Source organism: Diadema antillarum, unplaced genomic scaffold, assembly GCF_040938485.1.
Source record: "Diadema antillarum isolate AM-2024a unplaced genomic scaffold, OU_Dant_1.0 seq00000309_RagTag, whole genome shotgun sequence".
Taxonomy (NCBI): Eukaryota; Metazoa; Echinodermata; class Echinoidea; order Diadematoida; family Diadematidae; genus Diadema; species Diadema antillarum.
The window spans coordinates 436,855-458,544 of NW_027271330.1; the positions used below are offsets into that span (position 1 = coordinate 436,855).

Sequence of the window (21,690 nt, forward strand, 5' to 3'; positions counted from 1 at the left end):
CCATCAGAATCTCCTTCGATGGATTTTTTGGAAGATTTCTCTCTCGAGTTTCTGTGTCCATCAAAATATGATGGCCCTGACATCAACCAGCAACATGCCTCTTCCAGCGAAGGGAGACGTGAATCGAAAAAAAAAAAAAAACACTAAACGAAGGAAAAAGGAAGAGACACGATTAAAACAACAACAGGACAGATGACAGACAGACTTTGCTAGATCGAATTTTCCTAGACTTCAAAAGAGAAATGAAAGATGCTCATTTTCTCTCCTTTTTACTCTCCCTGTCTCTCTTTCTCATTCTTATTGCTTCTTTCTCTTTCTTTCAAGAGACCCCAGAATAGTCTGTCAAAACATTCGTCAAACAGACAACGGTGAACAGACAACGAACATACACGGCGGGATACCTACTTCACGCTTGCTTCCAGAACACTTGTTTGCAAAGTACAAAAAGTAGAAACGCCTCTTCGAAAGACGTTCTATTTTTTTCCTCTTCTTTTTTTTTAGGAGGGTAGGGGTGAATAGGTGCTGAATCCTGGCCCTGTCTTTAATGGTCTTTACGCCTGATTGACACGTGTAATGGGGTGTCCTGCCGCGGTTTTGTGTCATTATGTTTGGAAGAAAAACTATCGTTCCTGTTTGAAAAGCAAGGTCCCGTCCGTCACGAGGGGGACAAATGTACACAGACCGGAGCCCCATTGTTCGCGTGAAAGAGGGGAGTACCGGGTATTTAACACTCGCCGAACAATACGTACCTCACCGGAGGGGCTTTTCTTGTGTGCGTGTGCGTACTTGGCAGATCGCGCAAAACCTCAGCGCAGACGACAGTCCGTCAGTCAACCGCCACCATCGTCTGCACATCAGTCCTGTCCCAGACAGTCGGGCGTGGAGCTAACACATAACACGTCGGCCCGAGGTCTTCAGCATTCCTCATTAGATCTCGCCTTCACGGAGAGAGCGAAGTTTTCCCTAGCCCATTGATGCCCCCTTTCTTTCTGAGGACGATAACTCCTCCAAGAAGATTTTGCTCTCACGATCCCTACAGCACACTTTCGTCGGGACTGAATAGCATCTTTCGGCAGGGCTAGCGCTTTGAGACAACTCGTTGCTCCTGGTTACTTCTACGAGAGTGAAGGAATTAGTGAAAGAGGTCATCGTTTCGTCATGATAATGTGGGTGCTCGTTGCCCTGGCAGCGCTCGCTGCTTCGCCCGTGATGCCCGTCGGAAGCGCAGCCGAAGCCGACGGGGATTTTTCCCCGATGAACTCTCGCAACTATCCCCTCGAGCTGACGGCCCGGATCACCAAGCCGACGTGCGTGGACATTCCCAGCGACCTCAGCCTCTGCCAGAACATCGGCTACTCCCAGATGCGAATGCCGAACCTCTTGGATCATGATACGATGGAGGAAGTCAAGCACCAAGCCCAGAGCTGGGTCCCTCTGCTCATGCAGCGATGCCACGCAGAGACCCAGCTGTTTCTCTGTACCCTCTTCGCTCCAGTGTGCCTGGACCGGCCCATCTACCCGTGCCGGTCTCTATGCGAGGAGGTCCGGGGTGGATGCGCTCCGGTCATGGAATCGAATTGCTTCCCTTGGCCCGCCATGCTGGAGTGTTCCAAATTCCCACCCGACAACGACCTTTGCATCAAGTCTGATATGCGAGACCAGAACGGAACCGCCACTTCTCCAACATTTGAAATTTCTCCAGGTAAGTAAAAATTGATCATCAAAATCTTCTGAAAATACTGACCTGCTAGACAAATTAACATTTAAAACTGCTATTAAAATTCGTTTTCAGGATTGACTGAGTGCAGATTAATTTTCTGTGCTTCATGAAATCAGGGAGGTGGTTCCACCTCCCTGATGAAATTATGGTCATACTCCAGGAAGGGGTCCAACTCCCTGGCCATACGTCTTTTAACCCTTTCCCATGGCCTCCCAACAATCACGACAATGTCGTATATTTATACCTTTGCTCTGCTACAACTCTTCAAGCTCTCTGCACAATGAAATCATTCGCTCGCGAGAGCAACTGTGTGAAAATCTCACCGCCTAATTTGTGATTATCAAAGGATTGATGTAAGTCGGTATTACCCCCCCCCCCCCCAAAAAAAAAAAAAAAAAAAAATCTGTGTATGAATGCTGCATTCTTGCGAACGTATTTGTATAATTCCACGGTTTCTGTATGCTTCGAAGAGTAAGCGATTCTTATCTGTGAATGTACTACCGTAATATCATTAATCATTTTAATACATCCACTACGAGCGTTCTGTGAAATATTTAGAATCACTGCCTTAATAGCATGGACACAAACAAACTTCAAAGTTTTCTTGAACGAGTCCCAATTTCTGTCAGGGTCTCTGATAAAATGCGGCGCTCCTGCGCGCCGGCGGGACAGTAAATTACCGTCGAATGAGTGATGGCGTAAAATCATCGAGACCGAAAATCGGCCTTTATTCAGCGCTCTCACGCAACAGTAATTGATTTCTTCCACTTATCTTCCAAAATGGGTGAATTTAATTGAATGTCTCTCTTTCTCCGTCACTCGTCCTTTCCCCTCTGTTACTTCCTTCCTCTTCTCTTCACTTCTCTACCCCCCCCCCCCTCTCTCTCTCTCTCCTCTCTTTCTGTGTATACACAGTATGTTAGGGCTGCACATGATTTTCCCCGTAAAACTCATTTCTCCTGAAAACAAATTGGATTGCAATTAAATTGTCGTTGGTGGCGGTATATTCCTGACCGTATTGCACTGTAACAAGCAAAATGATGGCTTGGGAGGTCGTGTCGACATCGCTTGATTCATTTCTCAGGGTTTGAGCAGGTTTATTCTACCCTCCCCTTCTAAAAGCATGAGAGAGTATTAAAGGGACCGTGCAATGCATTGTTGATTGTATTGATTCATAATAACTTAATCATCCATTGTGTGGCCTAAAGAATATCTGAGTATGTGTCAAATATTTTATAATAATTTTTCTACTATTTCTCTTCAGATTACTTAGATACCCCCCCCCCCCAAAAAAAAAAAAAAAAACAAAACAACAACAACAACAACACTTCTTATAGGCAAATCTCGATAAGATATATGACACGTAATTAGATATTAATTTGGCCCCATAAGTGATCTTGAAGACCAGGTATCATGAACTTACACACCTCAATCATGCTTTTGCATTGTATATTGGCCTACAGTAGTTCACTTAAAATATAAATTACATCATCGTTCCAGCTTGATCAACGTGGTGGCAACCACTAACAACGATCCCGGAAAACATTTAATATATGTAAAGTCCCTCAATTTTCTTATACCGAGTCCGATTTGGACCTAACTCCTTCTATTCCTTTACTTTTTTATTTTATTTCTGATTTCACTACGCGCATTAAAGTGAATGATGTGGGGACAGGGCGTAAATGCGCTTCCAGGTTGTGTCTTTTCATTTTACAAACCTGTACTTTCGTATTCATTTGAGCTACAGTGATATAGGCCTATATCATTATACTTAATGCACTGTGATCTCCCTTTGTGCTTCGTGAATGAGGGCTGATATCCTTTAACTGAAGAAAATTTTGCCCTTGTACGGAGGACTTGCAATTTAATCGCAAAAATCTATTTTGCAGATCGACGCCAGTTTCAAACTTTCGTAAGTTATATCCAAACCACCTGTTACTCTGTAATCGAGAAACCAAACGACCACTTTATAGCGTCCCTATTTTTACGGGATCTTCAAGACATCTTCAAGGCAATTATTCACACAAACACACACATACTTCTTCCCATACACACAAACACACACACACTCACACACGCACGCACACATGTGCCTACACTCTCACGCACATACTCGTAATACACGCATCTGCAGTTCATGAATCCCATCAAAAGTGCAGTCGGATGGCCGTAAATCGATTGTCGCCAAATGACCTAATAATTGCGGGAACCAATTTTTACTCGATAAAAGCCATCATGCATCTTATACCATGTATATAATGTTGGTACGACCATGGTACGTCGACCACTTATGGTACGACCATGCAGCTACAGCGCCATGGTCACCCTGACGGGACGACAGATACCTTATGCAGAAATCCGACATATTCTTAAAAATGGCTTCGGAATTGTCGCGAAAATATTACTCTGTGCGAAAGATGCTTGGGAACAGTAAACCTCGTTATCATCACACAACAGGGAGTTGCAAAAGTAGTGAGAAAAAGGTCACCTAAAGTACATTGAGATATTTGTTTTATTGAGACAAAAGCGGAAGAGTTTGTTACGTCACCTAGGCATATTTCGTTACAAAGATATATCATAATACTAATATCGGATTTTTTTTTTTTTTTTGTCCTCTTGCGTTCACGAGGAAAGCGTCGGCATGATTGAGAGTATTCTGAAGAATTTAATCACAAAACAGGTTAAAGGGATCGTATAGTTTTCGTTAAGACGTAATTCAATGTTTTTTTTTAACATTTTTTTGTGTGAGATAATGAGAAACCACTTATGAAATGTGAAGGAGCATGTAATTCCATGAGGAATTCAACGTTTATTTGATGGAAATTGGTTTTGAAATGGCAGAGATATCCAAAACAGTGATTCTAATAAAGTGTGGGACCCACATTTTATTACGATCGCTTTGTTTTACTTTGTTTTTGGATGTTTCAGTCATTGCAAACCCGATTTTTGTCAAATGTGACAGTGCACCTCAAAACAAACATAAAGTCGCACACACTGATTTTGCGTGAGGACTGAAAATAAGTGAAATGGGTCAACCTAGCCGAACTTGACTTTTTCATATTTTCTGAAAGAGCAGGTCTTCTTTTACATTATGCTAAAATTGGGTATCATAAAACGGGCAGGAAAGTGTGTTTTTTAGCAGTTTATCTCGAACATTTTTGGTAGAATAGTGTGATTAGGTGTGTCTTTAGAATCCCCTTTTCATTTCTGAAAAAACCTTGTCCACACTCTTCACTTTCAACTCTAATAACTTTTAAAAGAATAGTGCTACTGCTTTGAAAGTTGGTATTGATTATGGACAGAATGTGTTAATGAGCCATGCTTAATTTCAGTTTAATTTGATAATAGTTTCATTGTTGTTACTCTGGTGGTTTACTTCCTGTTTTTTTGTCCCATTCATCACACAGCCAGTACGGTTTGGTAAAGATTAAGCGCTTGAATAGACACGGTACTTCAGAGCATCTTTTCTCAGTTCACGCTTTTCCTGAGTTTGTGCTTTCTTTCCAATATTTAGATAGGTTAGGAGAGTCCATTTGATTTGAGTTATACATCATTTTAAAGCTTAAAGTCTGGTCTTTCAGAATATGGTCTTGACTAAAAAATCATGTCTGGCGACTTTTTGTTTGTTTTGAGGTGCATTGTCACAAATAAACTTTGAATTCCTCTTAAAATGGTATGCTCTGTACTATTTCATAAGTGGTTTCTTGGTATCTCGCAAACAGTTAAAAGCCCAATTCTCATCTCCACAAATACTGTACCATCCCTATAAACGACAATATTAAAGTTTTTAAAGGAAGTCTACCGTCAAAATCTGATAGAGCAAAGTAAGACCTTTCCATGCAGTGATATCTTACTTGTTACATATGACACAAAGGACTCTTCTTAAAGTTGTGATTAAAAATGTCCCCCATTTTCGTAACATCAGATTTAGCAGCCTTAAAGGGATGGTACAGTATTGGTGGAGGTGAGAATCGGGCTTCTAACTTTTTGCGAGATACCAAGAAAACACTTATGATATAGTACAGAGCGTACCATTTTAAGAGGAATTCAAAGTTTATTTGATGAAAATCGGGTTTGGAATGACTGAAACATCCAAAAACAAAGTAAAACAAAGCGATCGCAATAAAGTGTGGGTCCCACACTTTATTAGAATCGCTCTTTTTTGGATATCTCAGCCACTTCAAATCCAATTTTCATCAAATAAACATTGAATTCCTCATAGAGTTACATGTTCTTTCATGTTTCATAAGATGTTTCTCATTATCTCACCAAAAAATGTTAGAAACCTGAAATTTGGTCTCAACCAAAACTGTACGATCCCTTTAATCGCAGATATCTCAAATCAATACGAATGGAATTAGCTCGTTTTGCTAGAAAACTCTTCCGAACGATTGAATTGTGCGGTTTAATGAACGTGCCATAAAAAAAACAACAACAACAGCCGAAATTCAGGGACAGAATGAAAACAAGCAAACATATCAACTTTAAGTCCGTAATTAATAATCCTTTGGGCTGAGGATGAAGAAAAAATGGTATGATTCAAATCAAGAGCTTCTATTATGATTAAGTAAGCTCTTTGAACTCAAATGACGTGCACGCAATGGATGTGGTAATCAAAGACCGGAAGTGTAATGTTTAGGTGTAATATTGTCACAGCAATACGCACCTTCACATCCAGTTTATATTGAATGAGATATCATAGGCGATATGCGATACGTTGGAGATGAGGTGAGGTGTGAGCGTGAATGGAGGAGAAATGCAAGATGAAAGAATCGCGTGTGCCGTGCACGAGGTAAACGAGAAGAGAGCGTTAAGATTAACTCGTTCATTCTCCCCTCCCACCAGTATGTATAGGCCTGCATATCACAGTATTAATCGCATTCTACGTGGCCGTACTGGGAGAGTTAATAACGAGATACGCAGGCCATGGATTATTATGGATATGTGTGTATGCGTGCCCAAATGATTTATATGTATAATGATTCAGAATTTCGTTATTTGTGCGCTTAATGACTTGAAACCCTTAATGAGCGAACTCGACAATGACGCAATATAGTTGCGACAAAAAAAAAGAAAAAAAAAGGAGAAAGAATAAGAAGGGAGAAAGAAAAAGTAAAAAAAAAATCATTACCCAAGAGTCAATCGAAATGTAATGGTTCGCTGAGAGTAATGAGTAGGCCCTAATGACTTTAGAGTGATATTGCAACTCATAAACTGAAGTACATCTAAGTATATATATTTTTTATTCATACGTTATAATCTCGCTTCTTTTCATTTTTTTCCTCTCTTCCTCTCCATTTACTCGTTTTCTTTCTTAAGATGATGGCGGCGATGTTGATGATTATTATTTTTACTGTTATTATTATTATTATTATTATAACAATCATTATTATCATCATTGTCATCATCATCATCATCATCGTCGTCGTCGTCATCATCATCATCATCATCATTACGTTCCTTACCACAAACACTCAGTTCAACCTTTATTTCCTTACACACTCTCTTTATGTGCTTTGTTAGCAAAGAAGAAAAATAACCGTGTCGCAGATAACCCCCAACGATCGAACATGGTTAATAGTCTAAATAAACGAAAACCTTTGTTAAATACTCCAGGTTTGCCTGACGTAACGATTATTGCTTGTGAATTAGTTTCCAACTCCAAGTATTGGAAAAACAGACCCTATTTCACACAACGATTTAATTGAAAACGATATCTCGTGACTATAGGTTCCCACGGGGGAAATTATCCATAAAGTCGATTTGAAAGCTGAGCTCCGATATCATTTCTATTATGCCAGAAGTAATAATTCGCCACAATGTTAACCAACAATTGGAATGTGTTCCCGAGCGATTGTTTTCGCACGTCACTTCAGCAGAATAATTGTGGTTTGTCATTTCATTATTATATTTTCCCCCAATAATAAAACAAAAGTAATAATCGGAATATATAAGAAGAGAGAGATGAAAGGGACAAGACTGCAATTTTGTTTGTCGTGATATTTGAGCTGTACAAAGTCGATCACTTCCCTCTCTCACGAGGTTGTTACGAGGTCGCATTTTATGGTCGGTTGGTCTGTCTGTCGCTCCTTGTTGCATGCTTCCGAAACAAGCTCCAAGTTTCGAGATCGTACCGGCGTAGTTCATCATTGCTAGCAGTGTAGTAGCATAGTCTTACATACAGTTATCTATGATTGTATATCTATAAATCCATCGACAATAATATTCCATCGGTTATCGATTGTAGAGCACTGCGGTCACAATGGGACAGTGGATAAGTCTTGAAACACTTGCAAGAGGAGATCCTGGGTTCGAACCTAACCTGGAGCATATCTCCGCGAATGAGGAGACCCACACTGTTTTCGACGCAGTGTGTCCCTCCAGAGAGGTGAAAGCTAACTTCCACCTAACTGGTCCCTCCAACGACTTAGCGGGCATACAAAATGATTTTGTGGGAATGCTTGAGGTATAAGAGGAGGGTGTATAGTTGTCTTCATAGTGAACAGTGTAAACATAGAAAAGGTTTCTCTTGAAAATACCAACAGTATCATTACTGTCAATCTCCTCGGAATAATACACTTCTTCGATAATGATAACGATGATGATTATGATAACGAGAATGGATTATCATAATATTAGTGATAATGATAATGATGCATGTACTCTCGCAATTCAGTGTTATCGTAATCATTGTTGTATTTCACCTGCAAGATGACTACAAAGAAAAACTTCATCGTAAGTGTAGATATTTTTCCTCTTTCGCTTCCTCTTTTCTCACAGATTGATTCGATTATGATTATTTTTGCCTGCAGATTTAAGAAAATCAACACAAACAATAGTCACGTGATCAGTCATGGCAGGTATTTTATTTATTCAAATAGACAGGCAAATTTTACCTAACGCAGAACTAGTAAAAAGGAATGAAGCATTTTCCAGTAAGGCTCTAAGCATTAGCTCAAGAGTAGAAGCTTATTCATTTGGAGCTAATCTTGAAACGGAAGTGAAAAAAGAAGCAAAATACGGACATTTTTGGCTCCGTTTGATTCCTTCCATTGTTGGTTGAAGCTCTTCACCATGCAGCTGTGATATCGGGTCTCTTCTGTGGTCAGTTTGGGATGACACACTCTTCTGTGTCTGTCTGTACATCTGTCCGTCTGTCCATCTGTCTGTCTGCCCTTCAGTCTGTGCTTTGTTTGGTAGGCCTATATTTCGGGCCTTTTCGTCACTCGTAGAAACGTACTCTTTATTCCTGTTACTTTGCAAGTAGAAAGGCTAGGAATTCTAGAATTCTTTAGTAACAATGTGAACTTTCCTTGCATTACAATTATTTTTTTTCCTGAGTTGATGCTCGATCAATTACGTCGAGGTTGTGTTGGTGCTGGAATCCTTATTGTTAATAATATCTGGATCTTATACTACTTGAAATCATATAATGAAATTGAGATCCAAGACGGTAAAATATCTGTTTTGCATTGATTACGTAACAGTGACGCACATTACTTTCGAGTGTATATAAACGAACATATGGGAAATTTGATGAGGACGTGACATTCAGTAGATAGGGGAAAGAGAAGTTAAGATGCAAGGGGTAGGGTTGGGTTGGGGGGGGGGGGTCTTGTCTATTTCCCAAATTTCACATCACAAAATCACGAATAAACTTTGGTGCATGAATGAGATGAACTAATGATAAATGTCTCTCTGTACGACATCCTTTGTTGTTGTCATCCTTCACCTACAAGATAATTTAAGATTGGATGACCCCCCCCCCCCCCAACCCATGCATGATTTGGGAGCTTCGCATTGTATTTCGTTATGGAGGGGCGTCAGTTAAGTTGACAGCTTGTCAAATTGAAAAGATCAAAAGAGTGATGAACATTAAATAAGAAGATCGGAAACGACTCTGTAAAGGGTAGGCTTCAAGATAGGATTCGATGCACCACCCCGCATCACTGGTAGGAAAAGAAAATGTGTCACTTGCCTCAAGAATATCAAACGAGCAAAAGGGAGACTTTAGATTAATGTCTCAATCGGCAACATTCCTTTATATTGTGTCCTGTAACAGTATCGTCGAACCAGTGCCACTGGCGATGTATGCGTTTGTGTGTGTGTGTGTGTGTGTGTGTGTGTGTGTGTGTGTGTGTGTGTGTGCGTGTGTGGGTGTGTGTTGACTTTGATTGGTTCTAGTGAAACCCTATGATGAGCTGGTTTATTTATTATTTTTTTTACTGCCTTTCTCTTTCCAAGCACGTCTGTGGTTTTGTGAGGTTTGATGAGGTTCAACAGTCTGTGTCCTCGTAGGATTGTGTCATTGCGCTCTTAGTTTGTCAAAGGCAGAAAGAGACAGACTCGAGAGGGTATGGGGGGGGGGGTAATTAAATGGGGGCAATTAAGAAGAAGGTACATGAATGGAAGTTATGTATGCACGTGTTCTGAGTTTAGGATGACAGGAAAAATTGGCATTCCCGCCACGTAGACTTCGTGTCGGCGGGGGATTAAACTCGTCCTCAATGTGGCCAGCACTGAATCACATTTTGGGGGAACATTTCCAAGGATTCGGATCGTGCCGCAGGACAAACTAATGATGAATCGGGAATAGACAACATCCCCCTCCTCTCCCCCACCCGCAAAAAAAAAAAAAAGTTTATAAAATGAAGAATCTACCTGGCCAATCCACCTGCCACAAAAAAAAAAAAAAAAGGCCGCGAGAGTTCCCTAATCTCTGCAGAATTTCACGACAATGTCCCTCGAGCAAAATGCAGATTGTCCTTTTTTCCACTATCACACACACACACACACACACACACACACACACACAAACCTGATTTTGTAGAGTTTCATGGCAAAACAAGTTAATTTCATTCTTGTTTTATTATAATTTATTTTCGTTTAAAATGCCAACAACAAAGAAAATATTTAGAAAAAAAAGGTAGGAGTTTATGAATCAAAACTTCAAAATATACTTTGTTTTCTAATAAGTGAGGTATGACTGGAAAGGTTTTATTTTGCTCTGTTATATTTAATGATAGACTACGTTATTGAAGACGACGCATAACCCGTTTTTGCGCTCAAACTTTTCTGTTTAGTTTGGTTTGTACGTCGACACTTTCTAATACGAAAAAGGAAACTGTTTGTGCAAAGCATGTTTCTATGTGTGTTTACGGGGATGTTTTGTTGTGTGCATTGGTTGTGTAAAGGTCATTTTATAGGCCTACATGACGTCCATGTATTTGTTTGTGGCGTTAAGGTGTAAACAAGTGTAGTGAACACCAAGGAACAGGTGTTAAAAGCACGCCGCTAGGTAAGATAATTAAACGGAGGTTCAAAAGAATATCCGATTTTGAGAATCTTAAAACAATCAAGATGAGTAAAAATAAATACTATTAACTATGATGATTTCTTTGGACGGAAGAGTTTTCACTTGCTAATTCCTGTAGACCAACTCTTCTAACATAATATAGTTTGTTCGCAAAAACTGATAAGTCCATATTTGCCAAATGGAAATATTTGCGATTAAAGATCAAGAGAAATAAAGAGAATAATAAGAAAAAAATTGCTTCTTTTGACCATAACTTCGAAAATGTACCTTTTTATGTAGTGACCAATATGTCATTTAAATGGTATTATTTTGTACTTTATGACAGAGACCGTACTTCAAAATCTTCAAAAATGGACTTATCGGTTTTTGCGAACAAACTCCTCATATTCTTAATCGTATTTATCCCCTGATCGTTCAATGTAGCACTAGTATGGTAATTTCAAGAAGATCGTGAACATAATCAACCTTCATAAGAATTGCGCACACACATTTACGTGTTTTCGAGCTGCGAGAGATTGAATACAAGTGATGTTCCAAGGTGGGAGTGAATGTGGAAAGTGTTACACTCGCTGAAATGTATGTCTTCCCTTTCAATACTCTCAGCTAGAGGAAGAAAAGAAGGCAGGGATATTCATCTGCGTAGACGAGTTTTCCTCAATTGCGTATCTTCACGGTGGATAAGAGTCGGCGCGTTTGAAGTCGCCGAAACCGACCCTCGCTTTATATTCAATTGCAAGGTGATGAGCGGGATTTGATGCGTGTTTAAAGCCCGCTTTCTCGTCTAGCAAGGCTGGAACGAGTCGGCGCCATTTGATGTAAATAGAACCGTCTCCCAGTTTATATCTAATAGTGATTATTCTACTCCATGCCGCTGTTCTTTCTGGCCCCCCTCTCTCGCTATTTCAACCACTGTCTCCCTCGTTCTCCTTCTCACCTCTTCCACTTGTTTTCTAGGGACAAGGGATAACTTGAACGCGACTCACAAAGTGATAAAGCAACTTTGGAAACTTTGTCGTTAAGTCAAGAAATATCGTTTACCTTTGGCTTTTCACCTGACGATCAGATTTCCATAAACTTTCAGCTGGAAGCGATAGCAGGTGGCATTAAATGTAGCCCGTGTGTTAATGTAGGTCAAATTCCTGTCCTCCAGACTAAAGAATTGAAAAAAAAGGCGAATCTACAGAAAAACTTTCCATTTATCTTCTCTTAGATTACAATGAGTCAATTTACGTTTCGTATGAATATCCCAAGTTTGATATTTGACAAATAGGTGCACTGGAAGTGGTAGCGTATTAATAAACCGATTTAGCGGTTTTGTTAGTATACTGTTTTTCTGTTGTTCAAGCTAGTATAGTCTTCAATGAAAGTCTAATATCTATAAACTCGTAAAGCGTCGTCCAGTCGTATGATAAATCTAAATTCACGTTGAATATAGGAAACGACTATTTCATCAGTCGAATTGTCATTAATACGTTTGCTGAACATCAGTTTTTTTTTAATCTTGTTGTTTTTATTAACGTACATACAGGGTTTAACAATATTGTAAGACAAACATAAAGATATATATTTATATATATTTTTTTTATTTGTGAAGTTCGAGGTAATGCTTTATTTGAACTTTTAACCTCACAGGGACGGCAAGAGAATTGTAAGATAATAAGACAGATGAGGAGAGGGAGAGAGATAGAGAGAGAAGGAAGAAGCACACTTATCGACAAGTTCGCACACATATAATTTCCTTCACTATCCTTAATGGACGTAGATACAGGCCGTTGTGTTGAACACGTCGTATAGTGTCACCGACCGCAAAGCATTATCTGAAGATTACGCTATTTGCTTTTTATTTTGGTCAGAAAGCACTTATCTGTTGTCATTGTTTGATTTATCTGTCTGTTGACATTCCGAAGATTACCTGGCTGATTGAATGTTTTCATCTAAATGGTGCGTTTAATCAGTGAATACATGTTTCTTCAGGCTATGTGCAGTGCTACAATGGAGCTTTACCCAGCCCTTTAATGATATACATAATATTCCTGATGGAATGTGGCCCCAACACAAATTCTTGATGTTTAGTCGATGTTTCGACAACGCAGAAGTACACTGGCGTAAATCAATTCTTTAATGGGCCGTCGAAACGAACAGTTGCGCGCCTGTCAAACCAGCCCTGCAGGGAATAAGCGTGATGATAGAAGCGGGAAGAAAAATGGAAAAAAGAGGGGGGGGGGGGGGGGGGGGGAGGGATTGGAACACAAACCGAGAGAATACTACCCTATGTCATGTGATTTCACACTGCTTTGAGGTAGATTTATATTCGAGATACATCACAAAGATGTACATGATATTTACACTTTGAAAGAAGAAGATACTGACACTCAAGACACACAGTATTCATTTAATGAAACACTGAATATCTTGCCCGCGGTTACTATGGCAACATTGGTTTTGCGTAACAGGTTTGCAATGACGTTCGCGCAATGGGCAAATGATATAGCAGCTAGAATATACTTTGCACTATTTGACGCTTACGTCATGAAGTTCAACAAGTCAGAACTACAAACGGTATACACAGCACTGTGAAAACAGAGAATAAATGACAATGAACTGAAGAGATGCGATGTTAAACTGACATAAATGACCAAAAATTTAGGATATCAGTGCAAACTTTCAAATAAAGAAAGTTAGGGAATTATCTCCCCCTCCTCAGCAATTCAGTGCGTAGTAAAGAAGGTAAATATAGACCCTCAATTCTCTCTTCCCCTCTCCCTCTCCATCTCTCTCTCTCCCTGCCCCGCTTCCCCCTTGCAAAATGTACCAAATTTTCTCCGTTTTGTTTAGGTCTGTTTCGCGAGTTTCTACCATTGCCACGTCCGGGTGAGATTGGGGTAAATTGAGAGCACGTGTCGGGCGAGATTCTCGGTCGTCTCCCGGGTCTTCCCCCATGAGTAACCCATTTCCTGTTTGCTTCGACCAACTTCAGAAACTTTTCTGATTCTCTCTCTAAACTTTGGCAACTTTAGCATTCAAGTCAAATGGTCAGACCGTTTCGACTGCTTATTCCTGCATGTAGGTACTACAGTTTATACCGGTTCGTTTTAGTTCCGTTCAATTAAGTTTAGAATAATGGAACTTTAAAGGAAAATAAAAAGTAAACATGAAACCGCTTGAATACCGTCACCCAAATTACAAATCTCGCATTATGAACATTACTTTTTTGTGCATCATGGTATTATAATCATATCTCTAGCCGTATAATAGCAATGGTCAATATGGAGCAGATTCAGAAATATAGAAATAGAGAAACGCGAATATGTGAGAATAATAGGCCTATACACCTGTATAATGATGATTGACGCATGAGTTGGTAATAGATTATCATGTTGCTGGCAACACCTGTATAATGACATGAATGTAATTATGCATGTTTGTATGTTTTCTTTCAAGGTACAAATTGTAGGTCTACATAGACCTGTTTTAAATAATTTGTGTTCTACTCAGAACAACTTTAACAATTTCATAGTCTCAGTCAAATTCTGTTTTTTTTTCATTGATTATCAGTGGCACTATAAAGCAAGTAGGACCTTCTAAATGAAGTGGATTTGGCAAGGAATTTTTTTTCGCGATATCATAGTGTTTCTGCTTTGCTTTGATATAATATGCTTTTCGTTGTCGCTATTGAAGCAATGGATGCTTGAAAACAAGTTACATCGGGAGCGACCATCACGGCTTTAAAGTCTCCTATGAAGGACTTGGTAATAATAACATACCTCGCCTATAGGAGCACAGCAACTGCAGCAAAGCAGGGGACTCAAACCAGGGACCTCACGGTTGCGAACTTCATCGGTTCTTCGTATTATTCGTATGATAACTGCGATCTCAAACATTTTCTCTGCGGTGATGAATGGCTGTTCTAGCCGCCAAAGCCGGTCGAAGGAACGTCGCGTCTCGCCAAACATAGGGCGCTACCTCCAGACAACTGCACTGTTCATCAGGTGTGCGCATGTCAAACCCCTCTTTCGGTAAACCGAGCGGATCCACCTTGTCGTTTTCTCTGTATGTGATGCACAAATGCATTGGGGAGTTCGACACGTGATGCTCGGCGTGTTAGGAGAATTTTTAATAAACTGGCTTTGTCTGTACATCTTCTGTTCTTCTCACGTATTTTGTTCGTAAAGCAGTTGCTTTGCTTCCCTGTTTTCGTCAGCAGAATGACGTCGGCCGTAGGATCTCGAGAGAAGCTCGAGATGAGGCATGTTTAATGTAACATTCGTGATAAGATGAGAGTGTCCTCTACTGCTCTAGAACAAATGGATAGTTAGCATGATTTAGAATTGTAAAGTTGGTGAATTTAGAAAGAAATTTGGTGAAGATCTGTAAAATAGCAATTGATCGATATCTGGATTGATGGTAACGTCACCTAATCGACTTTGCCATTGGTCATTGCTGGTGTGCAGTTTGGACTGATATTGATGCTTCGTGAACACGCGTGAAACGTAATAATTCAATAAACTTCTTTGATGTCCGAGTTTAGTGAAACGTGAGAAATAAAAGCATTCCGTTTGGATGATTCACTTTAATCATCAAATTCACCTTGAAATTAACAAAGTGTCATTGCGTTTTTAAGTCATCGGAGTTAATGGTGAGCGGCTCGCAGGAGCGGATCCAGATATTCCGTAAAGGGGGGCTGGGGCTATCCCCTTCATTTTTAGGGGGGGGGGGGGGGGAGGGGCAGGTGCGCCTCCACCCCCCCCCCCCCCCCCCCCCCCCCCCCCGAGATCCGCTACTGGGTCGCCCATCTCGCCCGCAAACGGGGTTCTGGGAAGGCACTTGTTATTGGCACAATGTCAAACATGTTGTCAAATACTCCGCAGTATGGGGGCAACATGGATGGGTGTGGTCGTCATCTTTCAAAACTTTTAGTGGTCTTTCCAAACTTTTGTGGTCTCTCTAATGGAGTTACGAGATGACCTGGTGGTAGCAGAGGCGGACAGAATGGTAAATGTTTATCATTGTGTGTGTTTGAGCTGTGTGTCAGTCCTGTCTGCTGCCCATTTCATTCCCTTACTCATTACTAAAAGTCTTCCTTGTTTCGAAAGAAGGGGGAGGAGGTCACCCTCCTCTTTCCTTGTGGGTTGTGGTCTCGCTAATGACGGGAGGAGGGTAACTGGCGGGAAGAGAGGATAAAATGATGGATGTTTATTGATCTGTGTGTATGTGTGTGTGTGTGTGTGTGTGTGTGTGTTTTTGCTTGTGTTGAATATTTTCTTCGTCGAAATTTGCCGTTTGGTTTCCTTTCTCTTTCCTTCTTGCGTGTGGAAAAAGGGAGGAGGAGGAGGAGGAGGAGGAGGAGGAGATGTCCACGTGTGGTGGGAGACGACCACAGTATACAGGGCCTCGGAAACACTTTGTTCTCCTTGTTTCGCCTTTTAGTTTCGCGAAATATTACGAGATGTAGACAGAAGTAACATATTTCTGATTGGTTAATGGTCTTTGTTGAGAATAAACCATAACCAGCGTAAGACTGGCAACAGACGACGTGTAATATCTCTGGAATCAAGATGAATAAATCTTCCTCAGTGACGTCGGGGACGGAAGAAAGAACTTCGAATCTTAAAGCAGAGCCATTAACATTGATTAAGGAACTTATTGAAATAATTATTGGAAACTTAGTTATATCTTACATAGGCCTATATTTCTATTTGTGTACATGTCTAATGTCGCTAGTGTTGTTTCTTAAGGTCTTATAGTAGATACGGGGGGGGGGGGGGGGGGTTAATGAATTAGACGGTTGCGATCCCATATAGGCTAGTACCTGCTGCTAGTGAGCTTTAAAATAAAGCTCACTAGCAGCAGCGTACTAAACAGTACAACACAAAACATCGTGTGCATAATGAAACAAATAATGATGCGCATTGAAAGCTATCCACCAAATCAATTGAATCTTGATGCAGTTTAGACCTCTATTTCGTCAACCAAAATAGTTCCCGGTCACTTGTACAAGTGTCACCATCATGCAAATTAGTAAAATGGCCGTATTATTTAATTGTTATTAATATTATGACTGATGATATTATTATTATCATTATATTTATCTTCATTATAACTCTAACTATAAAATATTATCGAGTCATTTGAAAAGTTTGATTGCGAAAGGAGTTAACTCCGTTCTTATCTTTATGAGATACTCCTACACGCGTATGAGCGATTAACTCTTCTAAAATCGAGAATATAATACGATATTATTGGATATTTTTTATCGTTACTTCAGTGATCCTTGATTATTATGTAACAAGTAAGGCACCACTAGAAAGGAGTTACTTTACTCTATCCAATGACGGACCTAATTTGAAATGTAAACAAAAAAAACTCTTTATCTGCTGACCTTTTTGGCATTGGATTTATGCTTGATTGTGCCTTTAATTGCCAATGATTCAGACTGCAAGTTAGACCTCGTCACGAGCGAATGCTTGCGGGGAATGATGGTTGGAACAGAATGTTTGAATCAATCAAAAATTGGAGTTACCAATCAAGGTTGAAATAATTACGCGACTGGTGACTGACGTCTAGCCAGAAACGCTGCAGGGTGATTAGAGAATATGTAGACAGAGAACAGAAATATTCAAAAAGCATTTGGATGTTGAAAAATGATACATGCCAATAATGTTCCCCTCCTCTCTTCCCGCATTCATTATTTGATAAAAGAAGAGAAAAAGAAAATAAATAATGAATAGAGCCGAGTCTGATTTCGCATCGCAGGAAAGTGACTCACATCTTTTTCAAAGGGAAAAGTTTATCTTTATTTCACAAAGGCAGTATAATGAATAAATGGTTACCACCTTATCTGCCCTTCATACATCTTGTCAATTCTCATTTCGCGGAACCGCGTTTTCTCGTTTGAGCGAGACAAAACGAACATGTCCTCAAAAATTGACAAATGAGCAATGTTCTCTCTTCATTATCCCATGGGGCATCACGGCGAGCTCCCTTCCTTCATGTCTAATGTACTGATTCGTTGGTTCCTTTACCCCCTTCACGGAGCTACGTGTAGCTCCATGCCCCCTTGTACTATTTTCCTTGATAACCATGTCAGAACCATGGAGCTACTGACATGCTAGAACGGAGTTGGAGGAGAATTTACTTCAAGGGAACTTCATTTTGACGAAAGCACTCCCACAGAAGACTTTTGCTGGATAGAAAGTCTCGAGAAATCAGTCAGAACTATAGTATTAGAATTTCTGATATGAGTATTCTATGCATGAAAATTAATTTCTCTGGTATAGACTACAGATGACTCAAGTATTTTATCACTGCAATCACGCGACTGTTCATTACCCTTGGATTTATACCCCTTTTCAATAATGAGTTATTTTACTCTTAAAAAAAAATTGATGTGTCAGCGTGCCGTGTGGAAATTGTTTCCTTCATCACAATCGTGAAAGACAGTTAAGTAAACGAAAAAAAAAGAGTCAATCAAAATCATACGTGATCATGTTTAACATTATAGGTCCTACATGCAACGTTTATGCTAAATTGCAAGACGTCAGTCATGTGTTCTGACGTTGATAGGTAATAACAACGGAATTCCGACGATGAGTGAGTGACACGATCATTCTTCGAAATGAAAATGTGACAAATGATCCGATGAGTTTTAATTGTGATCTGGATCGTCACGTGGTTTTCCTTACTAGTCTATGAACGGACATTTGATTACGTCATGTACTCATATCTCTTTCAATGCATTCGTGAAGAAGGCGAGCTCAGTTTATGTAAGATGGTCCTTTTCATACGGGAGAGGCATTATTGTTGTATTAAATGTTACAAGACAAACCCTAGTGAACAAGTAATATTTGACCATTCTCTGCTTTCAGAACTTAAAGTCAAGATGTGTACTTACAATCTCTACATTAGATTTCTCAGGAGCTGAGTCGTGCGTACCACGAGGATTGGTCTCCCGTGGTTATCTCGTAGTTCTCTCGTAGTTTACTCGTAGCTCTCACGTGTATGTCAATCTACATAGAGTATGCCGGCAATTTTTGGAACAATACCTGTCGTTGAGGTCGCCTCACCTACAGCTGCGTTCTGTCAGTTATCAATTTGTGACTACACAAACGCGTTTCAAACGCTGTCACTAATCACACTGTCCTTTGTTTGCGGGCACTCTGTTTTGTCTTGTAATATCTTCATGTGAGATTACAAAATATCGGTAACAACGAGACTTAATTAGCCCAATCGTGCTGGCTATTATCGAAAGGGAATGATTTGTGACGAGTGGAGGGCGCCACCATTGGCCGTCAAAGCACAAATCCTAAATTATTCCCTTGCTGTAGACTGTGATGTACAAATGTGTAAAACGAGGAAGGTGAAGATGTTCCTTTGCAGAACTAATATTTTAAAAGTGTTATCCGTCTTCTCACTTTGGCTCATTTTGCTAAAGTCTATAAACTTGCAGTAACTTCGGTTTTTCTGTTGGACGTCTGCAATACCCATTCCCAGATTGTATCAGTATATATATCTGAAACCTTAAAGGGAAGTGTGTAAAAATGGGGAAAAGAAACAAGAAAGGGGAAAAATGCAAGATGAAAAGTTCTCTCTTTTGTTCGCCTGTCGCCGCCGAGGGCGGTTAAACCCGGAAGGACAGTGTCGAGGGAACGGCGCTCGAGTAGCGGACGTCGCCGCCGCGGAAAGCAAACATTTCTGGCCGGAAAAATACACAGAATCGGCTGCGACTTTGACATTCTGACATCCAAAGAGGTCGGGACAGGAGAGTAGAAAGGGGAAGGCTGATTGGTGGTGGTGGGGGGGGGGGGGGGGGATCGTGAAGTTGAAGTATGGCGTATGGAGGGGGAAAGGAAAGAAAGTTCCTAGCTTTTAGCTTTATGTCAAGGCTGTGTGCAACCTTCCCATAAAAAAAGAAAATACCTCGCTCATTTGTTTTTCCCCCGTTAATCTGTCAAGATGATGCTGGCTCGTTGTGCACCCTCCTTGCCGAAAAAAGAAGAAGATAAGATGAAGGTGAATAAAAGAATGAGGAGGAGAAGGAAGAGAAGGACAAGGAATTGGGGAAGATGAATGATCAAGACGAGGTGGAGGAAAAATAATACCAGGACTGGAATTTACAAGACGGACAGACAGACAGCAGACAGACAGACAGACAGACAGACATACAAACAAACATACTGCATGGAAAAAGAACGTTAATGGCTGGAAGAAGAGAAGAAAATGATATTGATGGAAAATTATTTGAAGAGCATAAATAAAGAGGGAGAGGAGGAAGTGGCGTTGGACGAAATGAAAATGAGGAAAGAGAATGAAGATGGGGAAATCGGATTGCCGAGTGCATTGTATCATTTATATCTATAAGTTGCCATGTTAACACTAAATCTTGCTTTGAACTATGGCGTTACAGGTCCTACACTTACGAAAGGACAATCACGTCTTACGCAGGAATCGGTCGGGAATAATTTGAAAAAGGGATTAATAACTACCCTGATCATTGTAAGATTAACATAATGCTGTCTTGTGTCATAAAATGTGCGATAGACTGCGAATATAGGACACAGACTGGCTCCCATCCCCCCAATCTGACTGGATGTACGTCTGGAATTGAGCCTAACTCGGGCTGAGATGTGACCCCTCGCTTAGTCACGTGTCAGAATGCAGTGCAGAAAACGTCGGGGATTTACCTGTCATCAAATGACAAATGCAGTTTATTTTACTAAGCCCCATCTCACGATGGGACGAAAAGTGTACTCAGCTGTTATTGCGAACCAGTTTCTCCGTCCTCGTCATATGTATACTTTTATGTTCAAATAGTATCGGACGCCAAAGTTTCCCCTGAAAAGGCAGGCCCGTTCAACTTTTGAGCTTCGTCGTAACCCCATGCTACGAGTGCCGATTGGCACAAGCAGCCCCATGCATGGTGTTAGACATGCACACTCTTCAAAGTCCATGGCACAGAACGGTTTAGAGTTCCGAATCGACCGAGTGGAGTAGGTAGCTGCATATCACAGTTCCCTCATTCATTATGATGACGTCAGCCGTAAATGTTAATTTGAAATAAATGTAAACTACCTAACTGAAAGTCACTAAAGCTTGAGAAGGATGAAATATAATTTGTTTTATGCTGTTTGCCTACGTGAGTAAGACCGACATCTTGATAATCATTTCTCATGATCATTTTTAATTGGACCTGAACCCTTCGACAGTAATGTTACATTAAACCCAGTAAAAATAATCACCTTAATCGGATAGTGATATTTGTTATAGATATTTTTAGAGTAGCAGCATAATTCCCGAACGTTTTGTATGATGGAGTTTTACGTTATCCACGCAGACGTCATTTTGCAGCTCATTTATCACGAAGGGAGAGCCACCGCATTTGTTTTAAAGAGTGTCTTTAAAAATTGGTTGAATTTGAATAAGTAAAGAAACACTTAATTTTGCAAAAAAAAAAAAAAAAAAATGCAGGGGATGTATGGCGGCTAGCGTGCTTCACTCAGCGCCGATTTCAATCTTGCGCGGTTCCCCTCGCCCATAAATCACTCGGCCGAACCAAAGGTAAAAGTATGATGGCAAGCCGAGACATTTCAATTATTGTGATAATGAAGAAACGGAAATCATATGTCAGCCCAAGTCGGTCAGTCGAGGCGGCTGATTC

The 21,690-nt window shown here is 40.3% G+C and overlaps 1 protein-coding gene across 1 annotated transcript in view; it reads left to right on the forward strand.

The window, feature by feature from the left end:
• The first annotated feature begins 830 nt into the window (after positions 1 to 830).
• Positions 831 to 21,690, forward strand: part of LOC139730390 (secreted frizzled-related protein 5-like) — a 50,309-nt gene continuing 29,449 nt past the window's right edge. Inside the window, exon 1 of the mRNA XM_071641254.1 lies at positions 831 to 1,702. Coding sequence (XP_071497355.1) covers positions 1,159 to 1,702 — 544 coding nt within the window. The 5' untranslated portion in view covers positions 831 to 1,158. The remainder of the gene's footprint in view (positions 1,703 to 21,690) is intronic.